This window comes from Cariama cristata, unplaced genomic scaffold (assembly GCF_000690535.1).
Source record: "Cariama cristata isolate BGI_N322 unplaced genomic scaffold, ASM69053v1 scaffold10260, whole genome shotgun sequence".
NCBI lineage: Eukaryota > Metazoa > Chordata > Aves > Cariamiformes > Cariamidae > Cariama > Cariama cristata.
The window spans coordinates 38283-60777 of NW_009592961.1; the positions used below are offsets into that span (position 1 = coordinate 38283).

Below are 22495 nucleotides of genomic sequence, written 5' to 3' on the forward strand. Positions count from 1 at the left end.
CCTCCTCTGCCTCTCAGGTGAAAAGGAATCCCAGTTACTGATTTATCAGGAAGAATTCTGTTTTGTGGTGCTTTTACATATCTATTTTAATCAGCCGCTGATCCATTTGGAGCTGGTGCTCTCATCTTGCCCTAGAGCCTTTCACAGATAGCCCCTTTCATTCAAATGCTGCCAGTAGGTATTGTAATTCAATTCTATTCTTGCATGTAATTCACTAAACTTCGGCGAGATGCCTGTCAAGCAAGTCAATATTTTACACTCCAACTTGAATCCATTTTTTGCAGTGTATCAAAATGCAAATATATTTTTTCCTCCTAAGAGTCACAATCGAAGCAGAACAAGCCTGGAAATGGGAACACCTAAACGAAATGGTTGCAAGAATGATCAACATATTTCCTGAAGTCCATAGATAGCAAATGTCATCAGAACATCTAGTTACAAGTCCATTAAAACTCCCCAAGGAAAAAGAAAATGCAGAGTTGGTTAAACATTTATAGGTACCTCCGAGTTTCAGTTGCTGCACGCATAGCACGATACAGTTTCCTCCCAAAGCAATACCCGCTCTGCTCTCAAATCTTTGTATTATCACCAAGAACTATTTAATCTAAGTGAATAAAAGGCTCATCGTGCCTTCCCCACTGACTACTTCAAAAAAACCAACCAAAAACATTAACAGCGATCTTTGCTCAACCTAGGAAGACACGAGCCCACCACAGGGATTGTAGTAACAGCTATGGGAAACACACACAGCAACTGTTATACAGCACACCTCAGGTAAAACCAGTTAAAATTCCCAGTATGACTTTGTAGTATTTATAGAGCAACGCTATAAATCAGAAAGAACAACTATCACCATGTTAACACATTAACTTTGCTATGAGACTCTCAAAGCTGAGCTCTGACTGGTTGCCTTAGCAATCTCAATAAACACACTAGGCAACTTGCTTTCATGAGCTTATCTCCGATAAAGGCACATGAAATTAAAGTGTCAGGCTGCAGGATGAAGCTGACACTCAGGTATCACGTCTTCCGGGTGACTGCACACTTGAAAAGTCTTACTCGGAGGCATTCTAACTGCAAAGACACCTCAGTCTTGGGCACAGAAGCCAACCTCACATCTTTGGAGGGAATAAGAAACCAAGGACGAAACAGTATCTCTTTGCCCAAAACCCTTTTACCTACCTGCACAGCCAAAAGCTAGGTGATACCTAGAAGAAGGGCTGAACTTGACACAACACACATTAGCCTTGGCCTCGATACTTGCTACTGAGTTGTCCAAGTTGGTAGACCACAGCTTCACTAGAGGAACAGAAAAAGAGAAATGAGCACACAAAAAACAGCAACAACAACAAATCAATCTCATCTGAAAGGCATAAAATCTAGTTATTTCATAAATAAGATTCTGGAAAGCCTCAGTTGCCAAACTGTTAGTGATTATAAAGGGTCAGTTGTCACTGGTGGTTTCTAAGTTCAAGAGTATTCTCAAATGCATGGCGTAAATATTCTGCCCACCTCCATACGCACAGGGGATGCTGAAAGTCCCATCCCCCATGGCTGAGAACATGAGAGCAGGTGACTAACCACATGTTATCATCTCAGCATTTAAGGCTACTGGAGTGCAGATTCATATAAGCAACATCAGGAACACTTACATTCTTTTTTGTTCCTTGTCCCTTCACTGGGATGCAAGAACTCCATGCTCCATGACAGAATTGCTTTGCACAGAATAAATCCACCTAATTGTATACTTGAGCACAGTGAGTGAGAACAACTTGTTTTATTTTAGATAAACTGGTAAAGACAGGAAAGAAATCAGTATGCTGGCTTCCTACGATGATATATTCCTCTGGTACAAGAACTCTACTGCTCTACAAGACTACCATGTGAACGCTGATTAAACTACGTGGTACAGAAGGAGCTCTTTCCCCAAGTGCTCACTGTAGTGCTTCACAGGACAACCAACAGAAAACACCAGCAGCTTTTCAAAGTACAGCCTTCTCCACCCTCCACAAACACTTCAACTACCATTTCACCTTAGGATGAAGGGTCCCAAGTGCTCCCCACATAACCAATCTTACTATTAAAAGCTAGAGATGAAACACTTCGCCCTCAGTGGAGATGAAAGGGTAGTACATTGGCATCAAGACTTAAATGTTCTCCCTTCCACCTTTTCTTGATGAGTGGATTGTGCTGTACTCGAGTACCACGATCGGCATGCTGAGGCATGAGGCACAGCGAGCTGAAGCCAATGTTTGAAGACGCAGGAGCTACATGAAGGCTTAATCCCCTAAACAGCTCCCCATGAGCTTCCCAGGCTTCTTCAGACCTGTTGCCAACAGGTCCTCTGCTGTCTTTTCACAGAAAGCTCACTTTGGAGGTGAGGTGAGCAAAAACAGCAAAAGAACAGGAATCTTGTTACCCCCTGTGGTCAATACATGAGGTAAGCAGTCTCATGGTGTGTCTTCCCACCCTCTGAGAGGTCCTCTGTATCACCTCTTGGTCAGTCTTTCCCAGGAGCTTTGAAGGAGAAGCAAGGCTTCCACATGGATTACCCAAGGATGTTTTAGATGGTCAAGGAAAAGGAGAAACACTGGCAGGTTCTTTCTAGTGCATCTACTTTTTAGTAGTATTGCAAGCAATGAAAAGCAACAAGATTGCGCTGTTTCTGACCGTACCTAGGAGAACTGCTTCAAGGATGAAGGAAATACATGACTGCTCAGAGCACGCCGAGGAATCATTTTAAATACAGCACTGTGTGGGTATTTGACAGCTGCCTGGAACCATTACAAAGCAGCACACACATACACCAGAAATACAAAAACTGATGCATACTGTATTTGCATATAAACATTACGTAAAATTCAATGAAAACAGCACCCACCCTGTCGGTTTTCAGAAATAAATCCATTCTCATTTCCCAGAGCTATACTATTCAACCTAAACATATAGCTACACTTCTAAATGAAAGCAACAGCTTTGCAAGCATGGCTTAAGATGCTCTATTCTCCCAAGTGAGTCCAGATGATAGACCTCCTCCATCGTGTTCTGCGCTTGGGGGCAGGGAGGGGAACAGCCAGAAAAGACAATTTTGCAAAACATTTAATAAAACATTAGCATCTTGCTTTAATGAACAGACACCAGGAGGTGTACAGCCTAAGTTGCAGTGGCAGTAGAGGACATCAAGTTTATGGATGAGATAGTATAGGGAGCAAATAATACCACGGTTGGCAGACAACATTGCTTCAACTTGAGGTGTGTAGAGAGGTTACATGATCTCACAGTTCAGAGCGATGTTCTGCCCAAATCTAGTACTAAAACCACACAGGCTTGTCTTGAAACCTTCCAACCAGGTATAAATATTTCAAGTTTCAGCCAAAACAGCCAAGTCTCTCCTTGACATCACCTCTAACAAACGAATGGCCATCTGGTCTCAGTTCTGTGGCAAAAGATAACTGAGGGCTCAGTTTCAACTTGGTCCCTTTTTTCATTCAAGTTTTCAGGTCGTAAGCTGAGCCATTTAAATCCGGTGAAGAGTCAACCTGCATGTTCAAAGCCATGATAATCTTCGTTACAACTGACAGACACAGATTAGAGTCTGCAATTTCTGTGATCTAACTGCTGTGGGATACGTTGGGCTCCAATTATATTTTAGTCAGTGCCATAAAAAAGGATATACGTGACATATAACTACACGTAATGAAACATGTCAAGTTTTACCTGGAACTGCCCATTATTTTTTAAAAATAACTGACAGGTTAATAAAGCATAATTCATAAGGGTAGAGTTTATTTGCTGTAGCTTTCAGCAATTTTGCTGAGGTCGAGGCAGTAATTATACAACGTACAGATGTCTTGATAACACCTAGAATTGTGTTGATGAGACAAGCAACCATCTGAGATTGACTATTTCTAAAACACATGTTCTCAAAGCATATGTTTCCTCATTTTGTGGCTGCTGAGACACTTACCTCTATGTGGCCAAATGTCTACCCCTCAAAGTAGTAAGAAGATGTCTCCAGAACAGCTTTTTCAGTTTAAAATGTTTAGGTCTTTTCAAGATATTTTTTATTTGGTCGTAGCTTTACACCAAATGTGTAAGTTTATAAATTAACTTTCTATACATCAGTTCCGTGTCTAAACACCGACTAAAAGAAGCAGAAGCCTGTACTGCAATAGCTGAAGGTGTTGATGTACATACACAGTTGGTACACTGATAGTAAGGATATTTCATCCAGCCTGTCATTCTTGCAATTCTTATCTGCTCATGTGACGGAGAGCCTGCTGTTACTCTGAAAAAAAGCCTGTAAACCAGGAATAGGATATTGCTACCAGAAAACTCATTTGCACAGATGAGAGGAATCCCTAGGAAAGGAAGAAGCTGCTGAGTTGTCCTGCTACGCAAAATTTTTGACCTGCGGCCTTCTGTGGGGTCACGAGGGTGATGAAAACCGATGACTGTTGGCAGGCAATGACTGCAGGGTACTACTCCTTGCACAGACACAGCCAGACAGCTATTTTGTTTGGTATTTTAACTACCAACATCATCTTGACCTTTCAAGGTATTCCCAATTGAATTCAACAACTCCACAAATCTCCGGGAAATTATCGAACTTTTTAGCCAGGAAAATGAGCAAACTGAAAGTTCAACCCGGTATTTTAAAAGCAATAAACGCCTATATCTCCAGTTAAAGTCAGCAGAAGCTGAAGGAGTGAAGTATCACTGAAAATGAAGCCCCAAACAATCCTCTGGAAGACCTCAATAAAGCTGAGGAGCAAACTCTGATCTGCAGTTCTCACACTAGCTCCCTCTCTAGAAGGCCATGCTTCTTTTTTATAAAGCTAACTGCAAACCTGTGTGGCCCCTCTGAATTCAGGGGCACTACTAAAAAAAACAGCTGTAGGACTGGTACCAATGGTCTCACTTACCAGGGCAGCACGGAAATTACTTTCCTTAGATTAATGAAACAGATGCTTGCATTCCTTCTTGCCATGAAACAGTGAAAAGTAACCTCTTTCTACGGCTCAGAGCTCTCAGGTGCTCCTGTTCTGCTCCACCTCTCCATTTTGAGCTAGGAATAGGGAAGGGACTACTGCTTACAGAAAGGACATAAACCCAGGAGTCTTTCTTCCGTTGAATTTGTCAGTACTGCTTGTATCTCCTTGAGCTTCAGAGAGCTTCAAAAACAACCTCAGAGCAGAGAACACACACTTGATCACTCCAAAACATGTCCTTACCCGAATGGAGACAAATTCCAGCCACATGGCATGACAAAATATTTTACTATCTCATCTGCTAACTTTACCATGGCCATTAAACTACAGTCCCAATCCAGAACAGCTGTAAGTCATTAGCTAAGTGCATTAGCTCCAGTCCGCTCCTGGCACTTTGATGGCATCATTTTGCCTCCACAAAATTAAATAATCGTTTCTCCTCCAATAGCAGAAATCCACCCTCTCCTACTTACATGAGAATCATAGCTCCTGCCATTACGTGCATAAAAGAATTGAAATTAAGACTGTGCCGTTTCCCCAAGCTGCTTGTAGCACAAGTAAACACTTTAATTTTGCTCACTGCTGTCTAGCTGGCGTACACCCTTGGGTCCCTATAGACATACATAACTACCTTTGCCCCCTTAAAAGGGAAGGGCATGACAACTGTGGATAAAAGTGAGGTTTTCATACACACAGTAGTTACTTCAAATACAATAATGCTTTTATGCTCTCATTATCTGCTATTAAAGTAGAAAGATCTTCCACAAATAAGCATCCTGGATTATCTTCATCTAACAATGAGGACAATGCAGGACTCAAGGCCCAAGGATGCTCCTTCCAATTATATCAGACTCATTTTATCCATAATAGCACTCTGTTCATTAGCACCCCCTCTGCTGTGCCTGAGCCCTGGCAGAGACAGCTCTGAAGCACAGGATTTTTCATTTAAAAGCCCATACATGCCTACCAAGCATACTAAGTGCTTTAAAAACTAGCTTCCAACTTGAAAAGACCAAGGAGAGACAGGCAGATACACAGGCAAGCAGGAAGAACTGGCAAAGCTGTCACTTTTTTGCTGGCTTGTCCTGATCACTTGACAGGAAAATGTTACGCTTGTGGTTTCTGGGGAAGTGTAGTGAGACTAGCTCCAATTGCTCTGGTCACACAAATATCTCTCAGCATTGGGATTTCTTGTTAGAAAGCCCAGTGTGGCCTCCCACAAGCAGCGAAATAAAAGAGGACAGGAAGAGTACATAGATCTTGGCTTTCCCACCAGACGCTGTACCTGGCCAAACATGTATTACTGTGTACCCAAAGTAGGCCAGAACTCAAACACCCACAAACATAAGCAAAAGAACAAAAATTGAAGTTGTGCAGGTCTGAGTTAAGACACTTGCCGTATGTGTTACCTTTTCCTCACATTTAACCCTTTCAATGTGATCACTGAAATGGAAGGTGGACACTGTAACATTAATTTTAACATCCGCTACTATTGCTCTGTACCTTAAAGACTTCTAAAATATGCACGTATTTCAAACGCTTCCACACAGGATTCCATTCGTCTCTAACGGGATTATTACATATGCAAGTCACAGGCAAATCATGGTAGAAGTAAAGGGATAAAGTGTTCCAGCCCAGTTTTATTCATCAAAATCCCACCAGACCTTCAAAAGACCTTTGTGAATTGAAATGCAAGTTATGTAGATCTGCAGACTTTATTACAATAATTTCTACAGAAACGCTACACTTTTAGAGACTATTAGTGAAGAAGTGAACTGTTAAACTAGAGACAGGAGCTCTGCTTGCAGGTGGCTTTGCAAACCGGACAACTTGTTAACATGCTAATAAATGCATGTCTACCTGGCAGATAAGCTTTTTCAAATGCATAGCATGAGTGGGGACCAACCTGATGAAGAGGCTGATAATTTACAAGGTGAATGTTCACTCCTGCTGCATTTAAGTATACAGAAAACGCTTTTGACTTCCACCAAAAAGGAGAAGGGGGAGGTGTATCAAAAACATTTAAAACCCACCTTAAAGATAAATAATCATTAAAGTTGCATTTTGTAAATAGAATTACCTGCTACATTAAGACGGCCAAATGCAACTGAGGAACACTAATACAGCTTTCTTTTGAAATATAATTTAAAAGCATTTTAGAGGGGGGGAAGAGCTTGCAAGGTTTACTGTTTAATGTAAAAAATTAATTTATCATTTCAAAGCAAGTCATGAAGAGCTCTGTCCAGAGCTTTATCAGCCCATCTAGGGGAGTTGATCCCCACTAGCTATGAAAGGAAATCTAAAGCTCTTGCTGCTTAATAACTACAATTTGATATTGTAAACATATTATAGATAAAGTCTTGTTCATTAGGGATGAAGAATACTACCTATCGCTCAGTGCTACCCTCTTTAGAAGTTTCCTATTTCTCATTAGAAGACGACCATTTATCTACCAGTACATTGGGAAAGGGCTCGTCTTAAGGGTTTTCCAAAAGCCCTTTGTCAAACGGACCCCAGAGCATGGACAGCTGAGAGTTGCTCCCAGCACTCCCATTCACAGTCCACAATCCAACTCCGTTAAGCTCCGAGAAACACACCTCACATCGTGAAAGGAGGAACCTTCCTGTTGCGCACAGATGTTAACATTCAGAGCTAGAGGTAAAAACAGCAGTAGGCATTTTTAACGTCTGCTTTTTCAGCGACAACCTCATTTTTGAAATATAAATACATGCTGTTTTTTTGAAAGGCCCCAAGGCTTTAACTCAACAAGCTTAACTAATGTTAAAACACATTTTGCTTTGTTTAGTGTCCTGGAAAATGCTAGCTAGAGAGCGTTTAACCCCAAAAATGTGAACATCGCACCAAGAAATCTTAATCCAAACAAAGCCTCTCCTTCTCTAAGATCCGAACAGTTCAGTAATATCTTCACACATTACCACATCAACTACAAGACTGAAGGCAGCTGAGGAATCAGCTACTTGAAATTTTTGCTCCTCAGAGGGAACACACAGAGTGCTTTCTGCACAGAGACTGAAAAAGAATAATACCTTTGGCATCATCAGAGCCTGAAGCCAATAGCTTTGGGTCCATCAAGTTAAAGTCAACACTCCAGCACCTTTTCTCATGCTCCTGTTTAGAGAAACAAGAAAAATATTGCAAGGTAGTAAGCTGTAATCTGAAAAAAAAAAGGGAAAGAAAAAACACGTGCTGTTTGGTATAAATTGTCAGTAGAGTCCTGGACAGAGAAGTGCATCGTGTTCAGCACTTTCTCAAAAAGTATCTTTTCTCCCAGTCAGACCAATGCTTGTAGTATGCTAGACATGCCATGAAAGCAGAAAACAGTAGAATGGCAATTTTAAAAACAGATTTTTTTTTTTTTCACTTGAAAGAAAAAAATTATTTCAGGAAATATACATTAAAAGCCAGTTTTTGCAGCACAGTTTGACTGGCTGTGGTTCCACTGTGTGCTGCTGCTTATTCTAGTAGATCGGAGTTTTATCTCCCAATACCGATAAGATGTCCATTCAAAGCTATTTCAAACACCTCCTTTCTGAAAGTCCAGAAAATCCTCCCCTTCCTGCCAAGTTAAACAAAACTTCTGGTGTCTAATCCTATGTTTTTCCACTTGACAAATGTTCTTACTAGACTGCACACTCTTCCCCAAAACACAGAAGAGCTATATTTGCTATGCTGGCATATCCCACACAGAAGCAAAACGCTGCATTGAAAGAAACCTGAAAATCAGTCAAATGCTTTGTTTAAAACCTTCAGAGGCTTGCAAGACAATGACATGAACAGCTCGCCAGGACAAAGTTGCTAAAGGATTTCTAATACGCGCGAAGCAGATGTCAGGATGCATGCATCTATGCAAATCCAAATAAAAAATTCAAGTAATCTGATAGGAAGCAAAATGAGTTTGTTTCAACGTAAGCAACAGCTGGTCCTCTCTAGGTTCATTATTCAGCCTCATAAAGAAGTGCAAAATATATTTGAGAGGAAAATAGACAAGATTTATTTTGTCCAGTATAATTTCTTTTTAATTGAGATATGCAAGGGATTAGTGAAAACATGCATTATAAAATGGCCAAAACACAATGAGAAAGTAAACAAAGGTTTAAAGAGGAATTAAAACTTATGCTGAACTGTTAAGAAGGGGGAACTGCAGTTCATTCATTATCACTGACCAGTTTCAATGCCCTATGCTACCTACACAACAGCCTGCAGTACTTCCAGCCTCTCCCCAAACAGAACAACTTTTCTAACCTCCTTGTTCTGATTGCAAACCTCTCAGAATCCACTATATAGAAACCCAACGTCCAAATTGCATGAAAAGACAAAATACCAGAAACTTCTCCTGAAACAAGTCTCACCGTTGAGCTCAGTCCACTTGCGTGCGTACGCTGCTCTGCTGAGCACAGGACTGTATTGGGAAGGGTTCTGCCTACCGCTCCGTTCTCCCAGCCTCGCCACTTAAGTCTGCATTTTGCTCTTCTGCTTTTCGAGCACCTGCAGCAGCAATCACCACAGGATTTTACAAAAGGCTTTTGATAAAGACTGAAGTGGAACAGGTATGGAGAGACAGAGGTTTCTAAAAGAAAGGTGAGACAACTTCCAGAAACTCATTTCTCCCTGTGCAGATTCCCTGCCCAAAAGCAGCAGCAAGAAAGAGTCGACTGCCTCATGACTGTGACAAGAAGATAGAGCTGCCTCCCTCAGAGGACTACAGCTCAATAAAGCTGTGCAGATGAGACACATTTACCAAACAGAAGGAGCATCCATTTCCCCCTGTGGAATAGAAAAGCCTATTGCTGGACTAGAAACAGAAACTCAGACTGAATACTGCTCCCTCAATGTGGTCCATGGTGTGGGAAAGTGTTGCTCACTGATTGCATGTTACCTGGTAGACCTTGGATCTTTGTCCCGTGAATCCATCCCAAAGGATGACGGTGCCTTCATAGTCGCTGCTGGCTAGCAGGTTCTTGTGGTAACTACTCCAGCTGATACAGCTTGAAAAGAAAGAGCCCCAGTCAGTCTTACATTGAGTCATACCTTACAACACACAAAAAAAAGTCACTCTTGCAATGTATTGGGCAATTAGTGTCTTTGCAAAGCATGCAGCATTTGATCAACTCCCCACTGAAACACTCAGGAAAGGACAAAACCAAAACCCACCAGAAATACAACAAGCCTTCCTCTACAAACTAAAGCTTTTCTTTTATTGGCTTAGGTGACATTGCCCCCCCCAATATGACATGCTAGGGTTGGGGATTTTTTTTTTTTAATGTATTCTTTCTAACACTGCAATTGTTTAGCTATTTGAATTCCACACAAATTCTCACAGAGCGCTCAGGGTTTGACTTCTTACCCTCTTACCAATTACCACTATTATCATTACCCTAAAGATAACTGCTTATCTAACAGAAGCTATATATGTAAAACATGTAGCTGCATGGATGGTAAATCAACCTCTCCTCTGGCACGTACGTAACATTCTATACTTGTACCTATGTGTAACTGAAAGTTTAACTTCTAAGGAACTACTTACAGCTGTCTGCAGATGCAGAAAGACCCTCTCTTCTTATTCAGAAGGAAAGAAGTTTGTTTGCTATGGGCAGCTTATGAGATGTTTCTGATCGCGAACTGCAAACTATATCGCACAGGTTTATATTTTAAACTGAATTAAGTGGTCATGCAAAACTAAGTGACAATCCCACCGACAAACTAACCAGTAGCAGACAAAACAAGAGCAGCGACACCACTATGTCACATTCGTAGCATTCTGGCACTATGCCTCCACTCTGATTCCCGAAAAATGTGACAGAGGTAAGAAAATTTGTAATACTTGTTCACCAGTTTTTGGACCGTCTGGCAGAAAAGTACGCCAGTTGGTATCAACTACCATGCATGTAGCAGAAGCTTAACTGACAGATCCAATTTGTGCAGGTCAAACAGCTCCGACACAGTTAACTAGATTATGATAGCCTTAGGGCCAAGTTTTAACCAACAATATAAACTACAAGTCCACGATTCTGTAACTTCTTAGTATTGCTTTGATCAGCGCAGCTACACATTCAAATATGGTGTAGCTACATGGATACCGACTTCGGAGTGTTACACCCTGGCAAATTCTTAGTTCCACTATATGCTTCCATCCTGTTTTCCTTAGGAGTTTATACACATGAGAAAAATCCTTTTCCTTTAAAGTGCTTAAATAAAAACTTATTTTTGAATTAGTTAAGTAACAGCAAGTAGCATTGGTGTTTGCTCCTGACTACAGCCAAACTTAACTTACTGGGGTGTGAGTTTTATAACTATAGGGCTGTGCATACCAACCACTAATCATAGCTCATCACTGTTTAGCTGCATGGAACCAACAAACTTATTTGAGGTTCTGGGGCAGCCAAATAATGAGAGGTAAGAAACTGAACTGGTTTTAAAGACAAATTTAAACAAACATGAGAAAGGAATAACATGCTACTGGTGTCTACATCAGCAGGAAACTTTACTGAGTGATCCAAAAGACTTCCAGCTCTGATCTCCTCTGTCTACACAAGTTAATCTGTAACTTCCAGAAACGAGACAAAGTCAGCCAACAGCAGCGGCTTTCTGCAAGCCTCTCGCCCCACTGCATGATGCCTGGAGAAAACTTCCAGGACACATCTTCCCCAGTAGATCACTGGGAGCCGCCTTTAGAATGGCCAGTAGAGAGGGATATTTGATGACACCCATTTCAACATGTCAAACACCTCTCCCTGTGTGCACCTCTACCTACCTATAGTCTGTTCACACGCTTGCACATTTCCTTCTTATAACAGCATCCCTTGGTTTTAAAACTTTGCATTCAGAAACTTAAAAAGTTTTATTTACCCAATGTAAGTCATTGTCTTTAACCACCAGCTGCCAAGAGAATTGTGAGGTGATACAGCTCAGGCAACGCTTTCCCTGGTTTCACCTCTTCCCCGATACATCATTAATTAGAAAAAAAACTTATTCGTCCTCAGTCCTTGTAGGTACAAGGATTGTCCACAAATGTATTATGAGGGAACTATCACTATGCTAGCTCTACTAGCATCAGGTACCCTCACAGAAATCAGGTCTTGACAGTCTATGATTTACTAGAAGCCTCATTCAGAGAGGCTTAAGTGGCTTCCTGAGGACCAAATGAAGCTGGCAGGCACTGCCCACCAGAATCGCGACGTGAAGGTTGCAGCAGCCCAGAGATAACCATGTCTGATGTCTGGAGTCTTGTTGCCAGGCAAAACAGTCAGTGACTGATGGAAGCAAAAGCAGTTCAGAGCCCTAGAGCTATACCACGGTGAGGCTCTGGGCTGGGAGCAGTCTCCAGCTAATGGCAGGGGGATGGACACTGCACTAGACATTTATGGGTTCAAACCTGTTCCCCCTGCCATCTTATCTCAACTCAAGTCAGGGTTTCAAGGGGTTTAAGGGAAAAAAAAATCTGTAAAGTTTAGCCATCACACAAATGCAGGACAAATACAGCCCAGGGCCAAATCTTAGAGAAGGCAGTCTTCTATCTGGACAGCTTTCAGAGTATGTCAGAGAGCATCAGCAGGTGGAGAAGGTCCTAGAGAAAGGCAGACATGCTAGTGCCACCTTGGCTGGTTAAAGGGTGGATGCTCTATGCTAGGGGAGCAGGAGATCTACATCTGACCAGCAGAAGAGAGCAGCGTACTGCAAGCTGAACTATGAAGAAGATAATCACATAGCTGTATCTTGTCAAAAAAGAAATCACCCCAGATGATGAAAATTAGGAATTACTGAGTACATAAAAAAATACAAAGGACAGAGTTTAACAGTTCTGTTTGAGATGTGATAGATCTAAGGATATAAGAAGTGTCAGGTTTGTAAGGAGAAGTAATATTCTATCAGATCAATCAATACAAATGGAGAAAAATGAAGGGTTTCTGTGCCCAAAAGCACGTCCATTAGGTCTGGCACAGCAAAGATCAAGCTAAGCATTTTGTCCCACTGAAGTCTGATGGTGTTAACGAAGGGTTAATGCTCCTTTGGAAAGCATTTGTAGATAGACTAAGAAGGGAAAACAGGAACTGACAGGTGAAAAATGTTTAGGGATTTGCAGCCACTAAGTGGTTCAATTAACACCTTTTAAGTCACACACCATAAATCTTTCATTTTTAAGGAATATGATTAAAGGATCATAATAAGACAAAACCAACCCTGCTCCAGCTCTCTGCCTTAATTCTCCACTCATCACCACCCAACTCTCCTTACAAAGTCTGAAACTAGAGCTTTCTCCTTGACATTGCAATACCTGAGCTTCTTTATAACTTAAATTCTCAAAAGTAACCCTTGTAGAGCACAAATTCAGGGCTGGACCAGGTGGAGGGGAGCTCCCTCTCCAGGCAAAGGATGCTTTTTACCAAGGGCTGGCTGTCCTTTGGTTGTATTCTCTGGCATCTGTGATGCTCCATACCTGAAAGAAGGCTGACCTGGAGCTGGGACATTACCATGTTTCTCTTCTATTTGGCTTCCCTGGGCCCTAGGGAGGGTTGAGAAGCTACTGCCACGTTCCCCTCAAGGGAAGCACTGATCTTTCTTCCATGCCCACCACAAGTAATTTTGTTGAAGCTTCAAAGAAATCTACTTTTTTGGATTCCCTTGAGATGTTTTCATAGGTAACAAATTGAATAACAGACTCAAAAAAATCCATGGGGGAGCAAGCTGGAGATGGGGAAAGGAAAGGGCAAAGGCGAGACAGACCAAAAACGCAGCTTACGCAATCCTCAAACAGGTTAAGCATTGAACCCCCAGAAGTTCATAAAAATAACCTTTTGCAGACAACCTTTAGATGGCCTGCATCCACATCCAGGGAGAAACTGAGATGCGTCGGTTATGAGATATGATACAAAAGATAGCTACCTAAGGCTGAGATAATGTATAATTCAGCACTGGATTAAAAGGAGTTGTGCAAGGCCATCTTTTATTTTAAATACTAGTAGCTGTATTTTTTTCAGGTTTTGCTTTGTTCTTTAATCCAGAAACAGGGCAATAGTTACACCCCAGAGGTTTATCTTGCCATAAGTTGTGATAGCTTTCCTTCCTAGGAGACTAGCCTGGAGAAACTCCAGTTGAAAGCTAATCACCGACCTCTGAAACACTCTCCAAACCTCAGCATCTGATTTGGACACACAGAAATCCTGACCCCATAAAGATCTATGTGCATCCTTCATTTTATTCGGAATACAAGTAGGCCAGCTCAGTTAGCATTGTCACTCACACGGATGTTTATTTCATAAGCCAGTATTTTTATGGCTGAAATGTCTCAAATCCAGGATCAAGTTACTCTGTGTCAACCGCTCCTCTGGCAGTGAGAGTTAAACAGAGTTAAAGCTTTTAATAAGGCACAAACTGCTGTGGTCTGACCTGCTTCCGAGTGCCAAATGATTCAGATCCAGTTTATTACCATGAGTCAACCGATGCCCAGTAGTTTTAGGACTGAAATGTTTTTAAGGGAACAATCTCTTCCTGCAAGGAACATCCATGTGAATAACAACACTAACCAAATACTTCAGAGACATACGGAATTACATTACCATTATAAACGTTTAAAAAAAAAACCCCACACCTTTTTTTCTAATCAATCCAGAGAAAACCTGTACTAGGGTTAAGATACAAATACTTGTCAAGAAAAGCTTCATCTTATTGCAAAGTCAAGCAGTTGTTAATTCCAGTTGTCAGAGTAAAAGCTGAAGGTATATTTCCTTATAACCTGTTTAGTGTTAAACATTTTCTGCACTGGAAACATGGGCATCCAACACAACCGCTAGTGGGGTTTTTTGAGTGTAAAGGGAGCTCATACCTCTCCAAACGGCAAAGACTTTACGATGAAAAACAACATCATACAACAAGTTTTTGCTTAATTTAAACTTAACAGTGAGAATTGACTGCCATTTTAAAATCTGACAGCTATATGCCCATGAACTGCTTTTAGGATAGAGCAATCACACATTTGATTTATTGACACTGAAAAATGAAAACAATAAAATACTAGCAGCATCCTAAAAAAAAAGCCTACTGATGCTTTGCTTTTACTGCAGTTGACTAAACAGATGCAGCCGATTTTGGAGGTTTGTGGTAACATCTATCACTGAAGTACAGATGCTGCAAACACACAGTGGTGAGCATACAGAATACTAAACATGGATTTCAAAAGCATGTTTACCTAACCACACTTGCACATCACCTAGTGTAGATTAACGAGGCCTAAAGCCAATTTCTTCTTTTTTACCTGAATGCTAGAGCTCCTTATTTTTCTCCCCCTGCAACCTGTGGCGAAACAACAAATCTGCCTCTTGAATAAATCAGAGAAGAGCTGTGGCTCGCTGCTAGCCACTCATCCTCTTCTCATCCTTTCCCATCCCTTCCTGGGTGGGGGGAGCCGCAGATTGTCTGCCATAGCTAGGGACACAGCAAGTCATAATTAGTTCACAAGGTGCTGTTTATAGCTACTACACAATGCCAGGATTTGTTTCTTGTACTGAAGCTATGAATCTGTAAATGGGATTTTTATGAGGATTTATGTGTCATCTTGTGTTTTTCCTGGAAGCTTATGCCGCTGTCGTTCCCCGGGGGACGCGATGCACATTTACCAGAAACACGACACACTAACTTCCTCCCCGTTCTTAAAAATAGGGATGAGAAAGCTCAGCAGATGATGAAAAAAGGAATGTATTTAAGAAGCAGGTGGGTGTAAAATAGGGGGTTGGAAAAGACGAAGAAAGACTCAGCTACAGCTGGTACCAGGGCTCTGCTCCAGAAAAGCCTACAATCAATTACTGCTGGCATGAAGCTCAACCTTTCAGCAGGCACCCAGCTGGCACACGGCAGAGCAGGGCTGGGCTGGTGCCAGCCTCGTCCCAGGCAAGGGCTTCCCTTTCCGCAGCTGCTCCAGGCCAGCAGACTTGCTCTTGGCCAGACACGAGTCCTCGCAAATGCTGTCACCTGTCTGCTTTTATCAAAACCCATCAGAGCTGCTGCTTCTCCAAAAGCCGAGTCACCAACATAACCGCTAACGATTTGTGTTCCAGCATCATCACTCTGAACAAGGTTAACCAGGATCAATTTGGGGTGAGCTTCCCGTGACATGTCTTTGGAAAGCCAAAGGGCCTGCGGACAGACAGCTCTGGTGCCGTGTGAGGATGGAAGGGATATTACAAGGCAGGCCAGTGTCACACACCAGCTTCAGCAGAAGAGACATGTCGCCAAATCCCATCTGCAAGCAGACCCCCGCATCTCTGCTGGGAACAGAGGTACCACCGGTGTGCCACAGCAGAAATACATCCGTCTTCGGTAGCAGAAGGGGCATTAACAGGTAGAGTAAGACTCTGGAAGAAACTGCACCTCCACACAAATTAGGATCAACAGCTGTAAGCCAAGGCTTTTGTACAAAAAGCAGGCTCCACTTGTTTAGATATTTTTTATTATAATACAGGCACATTTTCAGCATACTGCAATATTCTGTAATGAAATTACAGCCTTCATATATAACTTCTCCCTCAAGCTACGCCACTTCAGAATAGCAAGTTATTATGCTGCTCGACACTGCGCCAGCAAGCCCCAGCCCCAGTAACTGGCAGCACAGCTAATGGATATAGCAAGGATGCATTTGACTGACAGTCTAACTTTATTTGTCAAAACCAGAAGCACCCACATGCCGAAGGAAGGTTGATATAATGTGGAGGTGCCAATGGCACAAAAAAAACCACCACACCAACATATATATGCATTTCTTCAGAGGAATGACAGAAACTAGGGCAAGGAAATGAAAGAGGACCCTGTCTACCTCCACTGAGGCACAGTGTCAGAGGACAACACATTTTTAGCATCATCATATATATAATGTATATATATGCATGAAATTTGAGGAAGAGGAGAAATCTTGAATGCAAGCGGTGTCTTGTCTGGAGCACCAAGCTGACAAGAGTAACATCACTGAAGGTGCTAACATGGCTCCTCACCGGCGGCTGCCAGAGAAGGGAGAACAAACAACTTCCTAATTCCTGGCAGGATCATCAGGGTAGATCCCTGTCAAATTTAAAGTAGCAAGTTTGGAAGTTGTCTCAGACAAACCAAGAAATACCAAATCACGTTGGTTTTCCCCTTCTAGTTAAAGCAAAAGGTACTAATCGACTGAGACGGTTCTCCTATTATTCTGCTCTTCTCTCCAGAATAATGAAGCTGAACACTATTAACTCTGCTGCAACTCAGGCAAAAATGCTTGACTATTTCACAAGTCCAGCAAAACACAAGCTCCATAATCAGTATGGTTTTATCAATACAAATCCCTCTCAGACTGTTTTTACCTATCTTGAAAGCCAGTGCCAGGGTCAGTTGCACTTACATCTTTTCCATCATAAAATAGTGTTACACAATTCCCGAGAATAATCAGCATGAGTGACACAGGAGTGACTGATCTATCTCAAGAAACATGTCAACTACAAAACTAAGTGTGACTTTTACACTATAAAGTAGGCTTGCAAACATTATTAATCTTGTTGCACAAGATTTTGTTTTCATGGAAGCTGGACTGTTATATAAATTTATTACTTACACTTCTGTGGGTGCTTTACTGTTTCTAAAGTGCCGAGCACCAAATAAAAACAAATGACTTGAACAGGGATGCTGGAGACTTGTATTATAATACTGAATAGGTTTGATTGCCCGTGTTATTTACTTTTGAGCTTTAACAGAATTTTTGAATTAGGATTTTTAAGTTATGTTAGCTGGATTCTTTCAATTGAAGTTCTGACATGGTGGTCTACATTTCTTTGGTTTAAGCTATCTAAAAAGATAAAAAAAATAGGTTGACAGTAATGATAGCAGCACAGAAGCAAAAATCAAGCAAGGTATTTTCCTGAGAGCTTGATATTATGAGGCCCAGCAGAACAGTACTTCAGGCAGACAGAGCAGATGAGGCACCATTTCCTGAGGACTAGCAGCCTCTCAGCAGAACGGAAAGGATCTGGTCGATGAGGGGAAGAGAGCATGAAGGAATTGGCGGCTATTATGAAGAACTGGGCACAGAAGTTACCTTGAGACAAGCTATGACTTTACCTGGAGCATATCCACTACTCCGCTTTTACTCTCCTTTTAACTGAGTAAGTATCCAGGCATTTGCAAGGAACACAAAAGCAGTTCACTACTCTATGTCCCTTTGTCCTCCAGATATGTGGGCCTGCTATTACCTTGGATAAGCCTAGCATACACAAGTAACAGTGCTTGTACCACCCAATCCCACCCAGAGCTCAAAGCAAGCTCTGTATCAGCTCCTGCTTTCCTCCTTTCCCCTCCCATTCCCACAACAGGTAAAGAAAGCAAAACAGTTACTGCACACAAATGAGCAAATGGAAAAGGCCCTCGGAGTTCAAATGCAAAGTCAATGCCTACCTGATTTTGGAATTACAGGTCATTTCATTCTCAGGGTAGTGAATATCCACCGCGTCCTGAATGACTGTACCATACTCATAGACTTTAATCTTCTTTGTCACCCCAGCAATGGCAAAGTAGTCACAGTCTCGGTCGAACTCAATACTGAGGAACAAAAGCATAGGTTGAGAACTGTGTAGCACAACACGTGTACTTACCAGCAGGGTATTCACCACCTAAACATCTTGGTATGGCAGAGCTGAGAATCACAATTTCCAGTTAGCAAATACCTCGTTCAGAACACCTTGGTCAAGTCTGGCACACACGCCAACACTGTGGAGTTCTTGCTCTCATGCACCGTTTTCTAATCCCCCTCAGAACACGTCCACATATTCATTTACTGCAATGGACTTTTGTGGCAGCACAATCCCCCCCCCGCAGCCAGGACCTTTGTTCAGATGCTCTAGAGGTTTTCCAGTTCAGCTACACCACCTGCACTGCACAGTACCCAAACAAAGCTGACAGCTTGCCCTGGAAATGTGCTTAACATTCAGCTGTACACTCTACGATCAACCTGCTATGGGATGACTGCCCATTGATTTCTCTTGCTTATGTTGCTGCATCCCTTAGATCCTATATACAGCAGCTTGGTGAACTTCAAGTGTTAAAGCAGAGCAAACCAGCATTTGTAGAAAAAAAAGCTGTCTAAATTCCCTGAGTAACAACAGAGGGTCGAAACATTTATCATCAGTACTGTAAAACGCTATGACTTCCACTTAGGGTTGCTCGTGGAAACAGAGGCACCCTCCTTCTTGAACTGCAGGGCAAGCTTGTAATAGATATCAGTGAAGTTAGAAGTAAAAGCAGTCACCTTCTAACAAAGTTAAGCTGCAAATGAGAAAAGCCTGAGGTTGTACATGAAATACATCCGAGAGAAAGGCAGGCAGCAGGTTATGAACAACTAATGTCATTGCTACCTTCGCAGCTTGGAAGGGCTCAAGAGAAATCTATTACACATCTAGCAGTCAGGGAAATAAACCTGCCTCCTAGGAGCTCCTGCCTGCCTGCCACCCATGTCAGCGCCGACAGGGCAGGGTGGATGGGCACATAAACCCACCTCCTTTCAGGAGCATCAGCCTCAGCGAGATACCAGTTTGCTACTCCTCCTAGAAAGGCTTTGGGGGTAGCATTTGCCCTCTGTCTTCAAGCTTCTATGATCAGTAACCTGCTCTCCTCAAGTCACTTCAGTAAGCAAGCAATCTACTACTTTGAGAGGTCTCTTTTGGGGTTCTTCCATTCAGTAATTCATTTCCATCTCTGCTATCCCTATCACTTTTTTTTTTCCCCAAGAAGTCAGAGCATTTGTGAACCAGGTAGCAAGTTCTGAACAGCTGAGAAAACTGAGTTTACACTGATTTCACATTCACGTAGCTTGAAAAATCCTGAGAGTAGGGGTATTTAAGGTACCTTTCTACAATTAGAAAGCATTAAGCCAATTACAAGAAGAGCGACGGCTTATTTAGCCTTCCCCCATAGCTATAACAGCTAGAGTTTTCTACGCCCCAACATAGCTGAGAAGTCAAAGGCACTGCATTGCTTTCAAGGGAAGACAAATTTAAATGCCAGAGTTTAAGTCCTTGTAAAGGAGGTATCATCAAGTTATTTTTAAACTGTGGAGAGAAAGGATTGTTGATATGCAGTCTAACACTATGCAATAGTTCAATGAAATAGCTTGCAACTTGGCCTTTTAACTCAGGCACCTAAAATTCCCCGAAGCAGTAGCAGGAGACAGTCCCACTCACGATTGCTTGCTTGCTAGAGGAGAAAGGAGCTAGTCAGGTCGAGCCTGCAAAATCGCGAGCCTTCAAAATGCAAAGAAAAGGAACATACTTCAGGCTGGGGAATACAGCAAGCAAGCATGCATCTATTTAAATCAAACAGGAGAGGGAAAGAAGACATCTAAGCAGTCAGACTACTCTTCCCCCCCCTCCAGGTCCACCCTAGTCTAATCACTTTTTATACAAACAGGACAAAAGCACCATTCAGACCTGTCTTGTCAGCTCACCCTATTCTGTGAAAGAGTTTTATAATCGAAAGCCTCTGTAACAATACAATGGATTTACTTGTGCCACAGTCTTAACTGAACCACTGTCTCAGCTCCTGCTCGCTGCCCTGTGGATTCAGGTAAGGTGTAACTAAACTGATGGCAGCGATTCACCTGCTTGGATTCAATTTATACCCTTAGTCTTCTGCTGAAGAAAAAAAATATAATGTATTACAATGTCTGGTAAAAAGCCAAGTTATTAGAACAGAACAGAACCTCTCTCACTTGGGGTGGATTTGCTTCTCTAGCATTAATTCAGTTGTTTGGTTTTTTTTAGATAGAGACATACTGCAGACATAACAAATGAGTATTTCAATATGTCTATAAAAGTTAACACATCGTTAAAAAAAATTAATAAAAAGCATCAAACAATGAAATTGATTGTCAGACCTGTGACCTTCAAACAGCATTAAAGACACTGCAGGGACAAAACGGATGCAGAAGTTCACCACCACCTGCACAGATGTTCTCTGGCCACAAGAAAGGCAGGCAAACCCAACACAGCAAGCCTAACACATACTTGCACCTTGGCCTCCATCACCTACGCAAAATCCTGGTACAACAAATGTTCTCACTTTCTGCCAGTCAGCTTTTAGTAAGCAATTTACAGAGAAAAATGTGAACAATCTAAGTAGCTAACCAAGTGGATTATTTACCATCTAAAATTATTCCTAATATTTGCAAAGCTCTGCTTCCCCCTAGACTAATCACGATTAGGACAAATAGCCCACTTGCATAGCAACAGTTATTTCCCTGCGTCTTCCTACCAGTCTTCTAAATACATTTAGTATTAAGCAAGGCTTATTTGCATTTAACTAGCTCAACGGTATTCCTGTCACTGACTGCTTGAAGTCTTTGTGTCAATGTAAGCGCCTGCTTATACACAAGTTTATCTATATGAAAACTCACAAGAGAACTTAGTTCTATTTTGTGAAAAGAGACAAAAGGGCCAGCTCTGAAGAATAACAACATTCTGGTTTGCAGGTGATGCATTTCTACAGTCAAAGTGAGTTAGTCATTAGCACAATGATAACATGCAGTAGAGGAACAGGAAATACTTTATCCCTTGTCAAAAAGGCCCTCGAGTCAAGAGATAAACTAGCTAGACAACAGCATCCACTTCACACATGGCAAGAGGAGTGCCACCAGCAAGCCAACACAAAACGCACGTGCAGTTAACCTCCTGCTCAAGTAAAAGCAATGTGTTTTGGCAGCACTATTTTAAGTAGACTTAACATGGGACTGATAATGTTTTGACCATCTCAGAGGACAGATGGAGCACTAACTGTCCTCTGTGTGCTACAAACCTACCTCCGTCCTCACATGAAGCAACCTCCTCCAGAGACATGAGACCAGTTCAGGCATTATTTTCATTTTTAAGGAAGCACTGGAGGTAAGCCATATTTTAGATCATTTGAACATCCAGTGAAGTTCCCTTTTGGACAAGCAGTAGTCCTTGCTCCTCAAAGATGTGCGTGTTAGAAACAATTAGCAGTAGCTCTTTTTTTTTTTTTAAAACCTACTTTTAAACTCCGTATTTCTGACCAAAGACTCGCTGAATTTTTATAAGAAATCTTTTGGGTACACAAAAACTCCTGGATATTCAAAAAAAGATTTATAAGCGTGCAACAGAATTTACTTACAAGAATCAAATTGAAAGGAACTGAATGTTTTATTCTAGGGAAAATAGAAGAGAAACATCTTCCACCCCCAAGTCACTGTTTTCTTTTTCTTAAGAAGTTAATGACCAGCATCCTATGGAAACACCACTAAGAGCTTCTAGAAAGTAAGCGCATTCTTAAGGGTTCTGATTTCTCTCTTGCTTATCTTTATTCTCAATCTGTGAGATTATAAATCAATTGCTTTATTTTAATGCTAAAGCTTAAGACCTTGGAGAGCACTCATAGCTAACAAATGGAATTACAAAATAAATTGCTTCTAAAACATGTCTGGAAGCTTGGTTTGGTGCTGAGGGCAGATCAGTGGGGAAAGA

At 41.7% G+C, this 22495-nt stretch overlaps 1 protein-coding gene across 1 annotated transcript in view; it reads right to left on the reverse strand.

Moving 5' to 3' along the window:
- The window catches only part of RFWD2 (ring finger and WD repeat domain 2, E3 ubiquitin protein ligase), an 89026-nt gene that overhangs the window by 23026 nt on the left and 43505 nt on the right, over positions 1-22495 (reverse strand). Inside the window, exons 11-14 of the mRNA XM_009704556.1 lie at positions 18420-18563; positions 9889-9997; positions 8039-8120; positions 1183-1299 (exon numbers count right to left, since the gene is read on the reverse strand). Coding sequence (XP_009702858.1) covers positions 1183-1299; positions 8039-8120; positions 9889-9997; positions 18420-18563 — 452 coding nt within the window. The remainder of the gene's footprint in view (positions 1-1182; positions 1300-8038; positions 8121-9888; positions 9998-18419; positions 18564-22495) is intronic.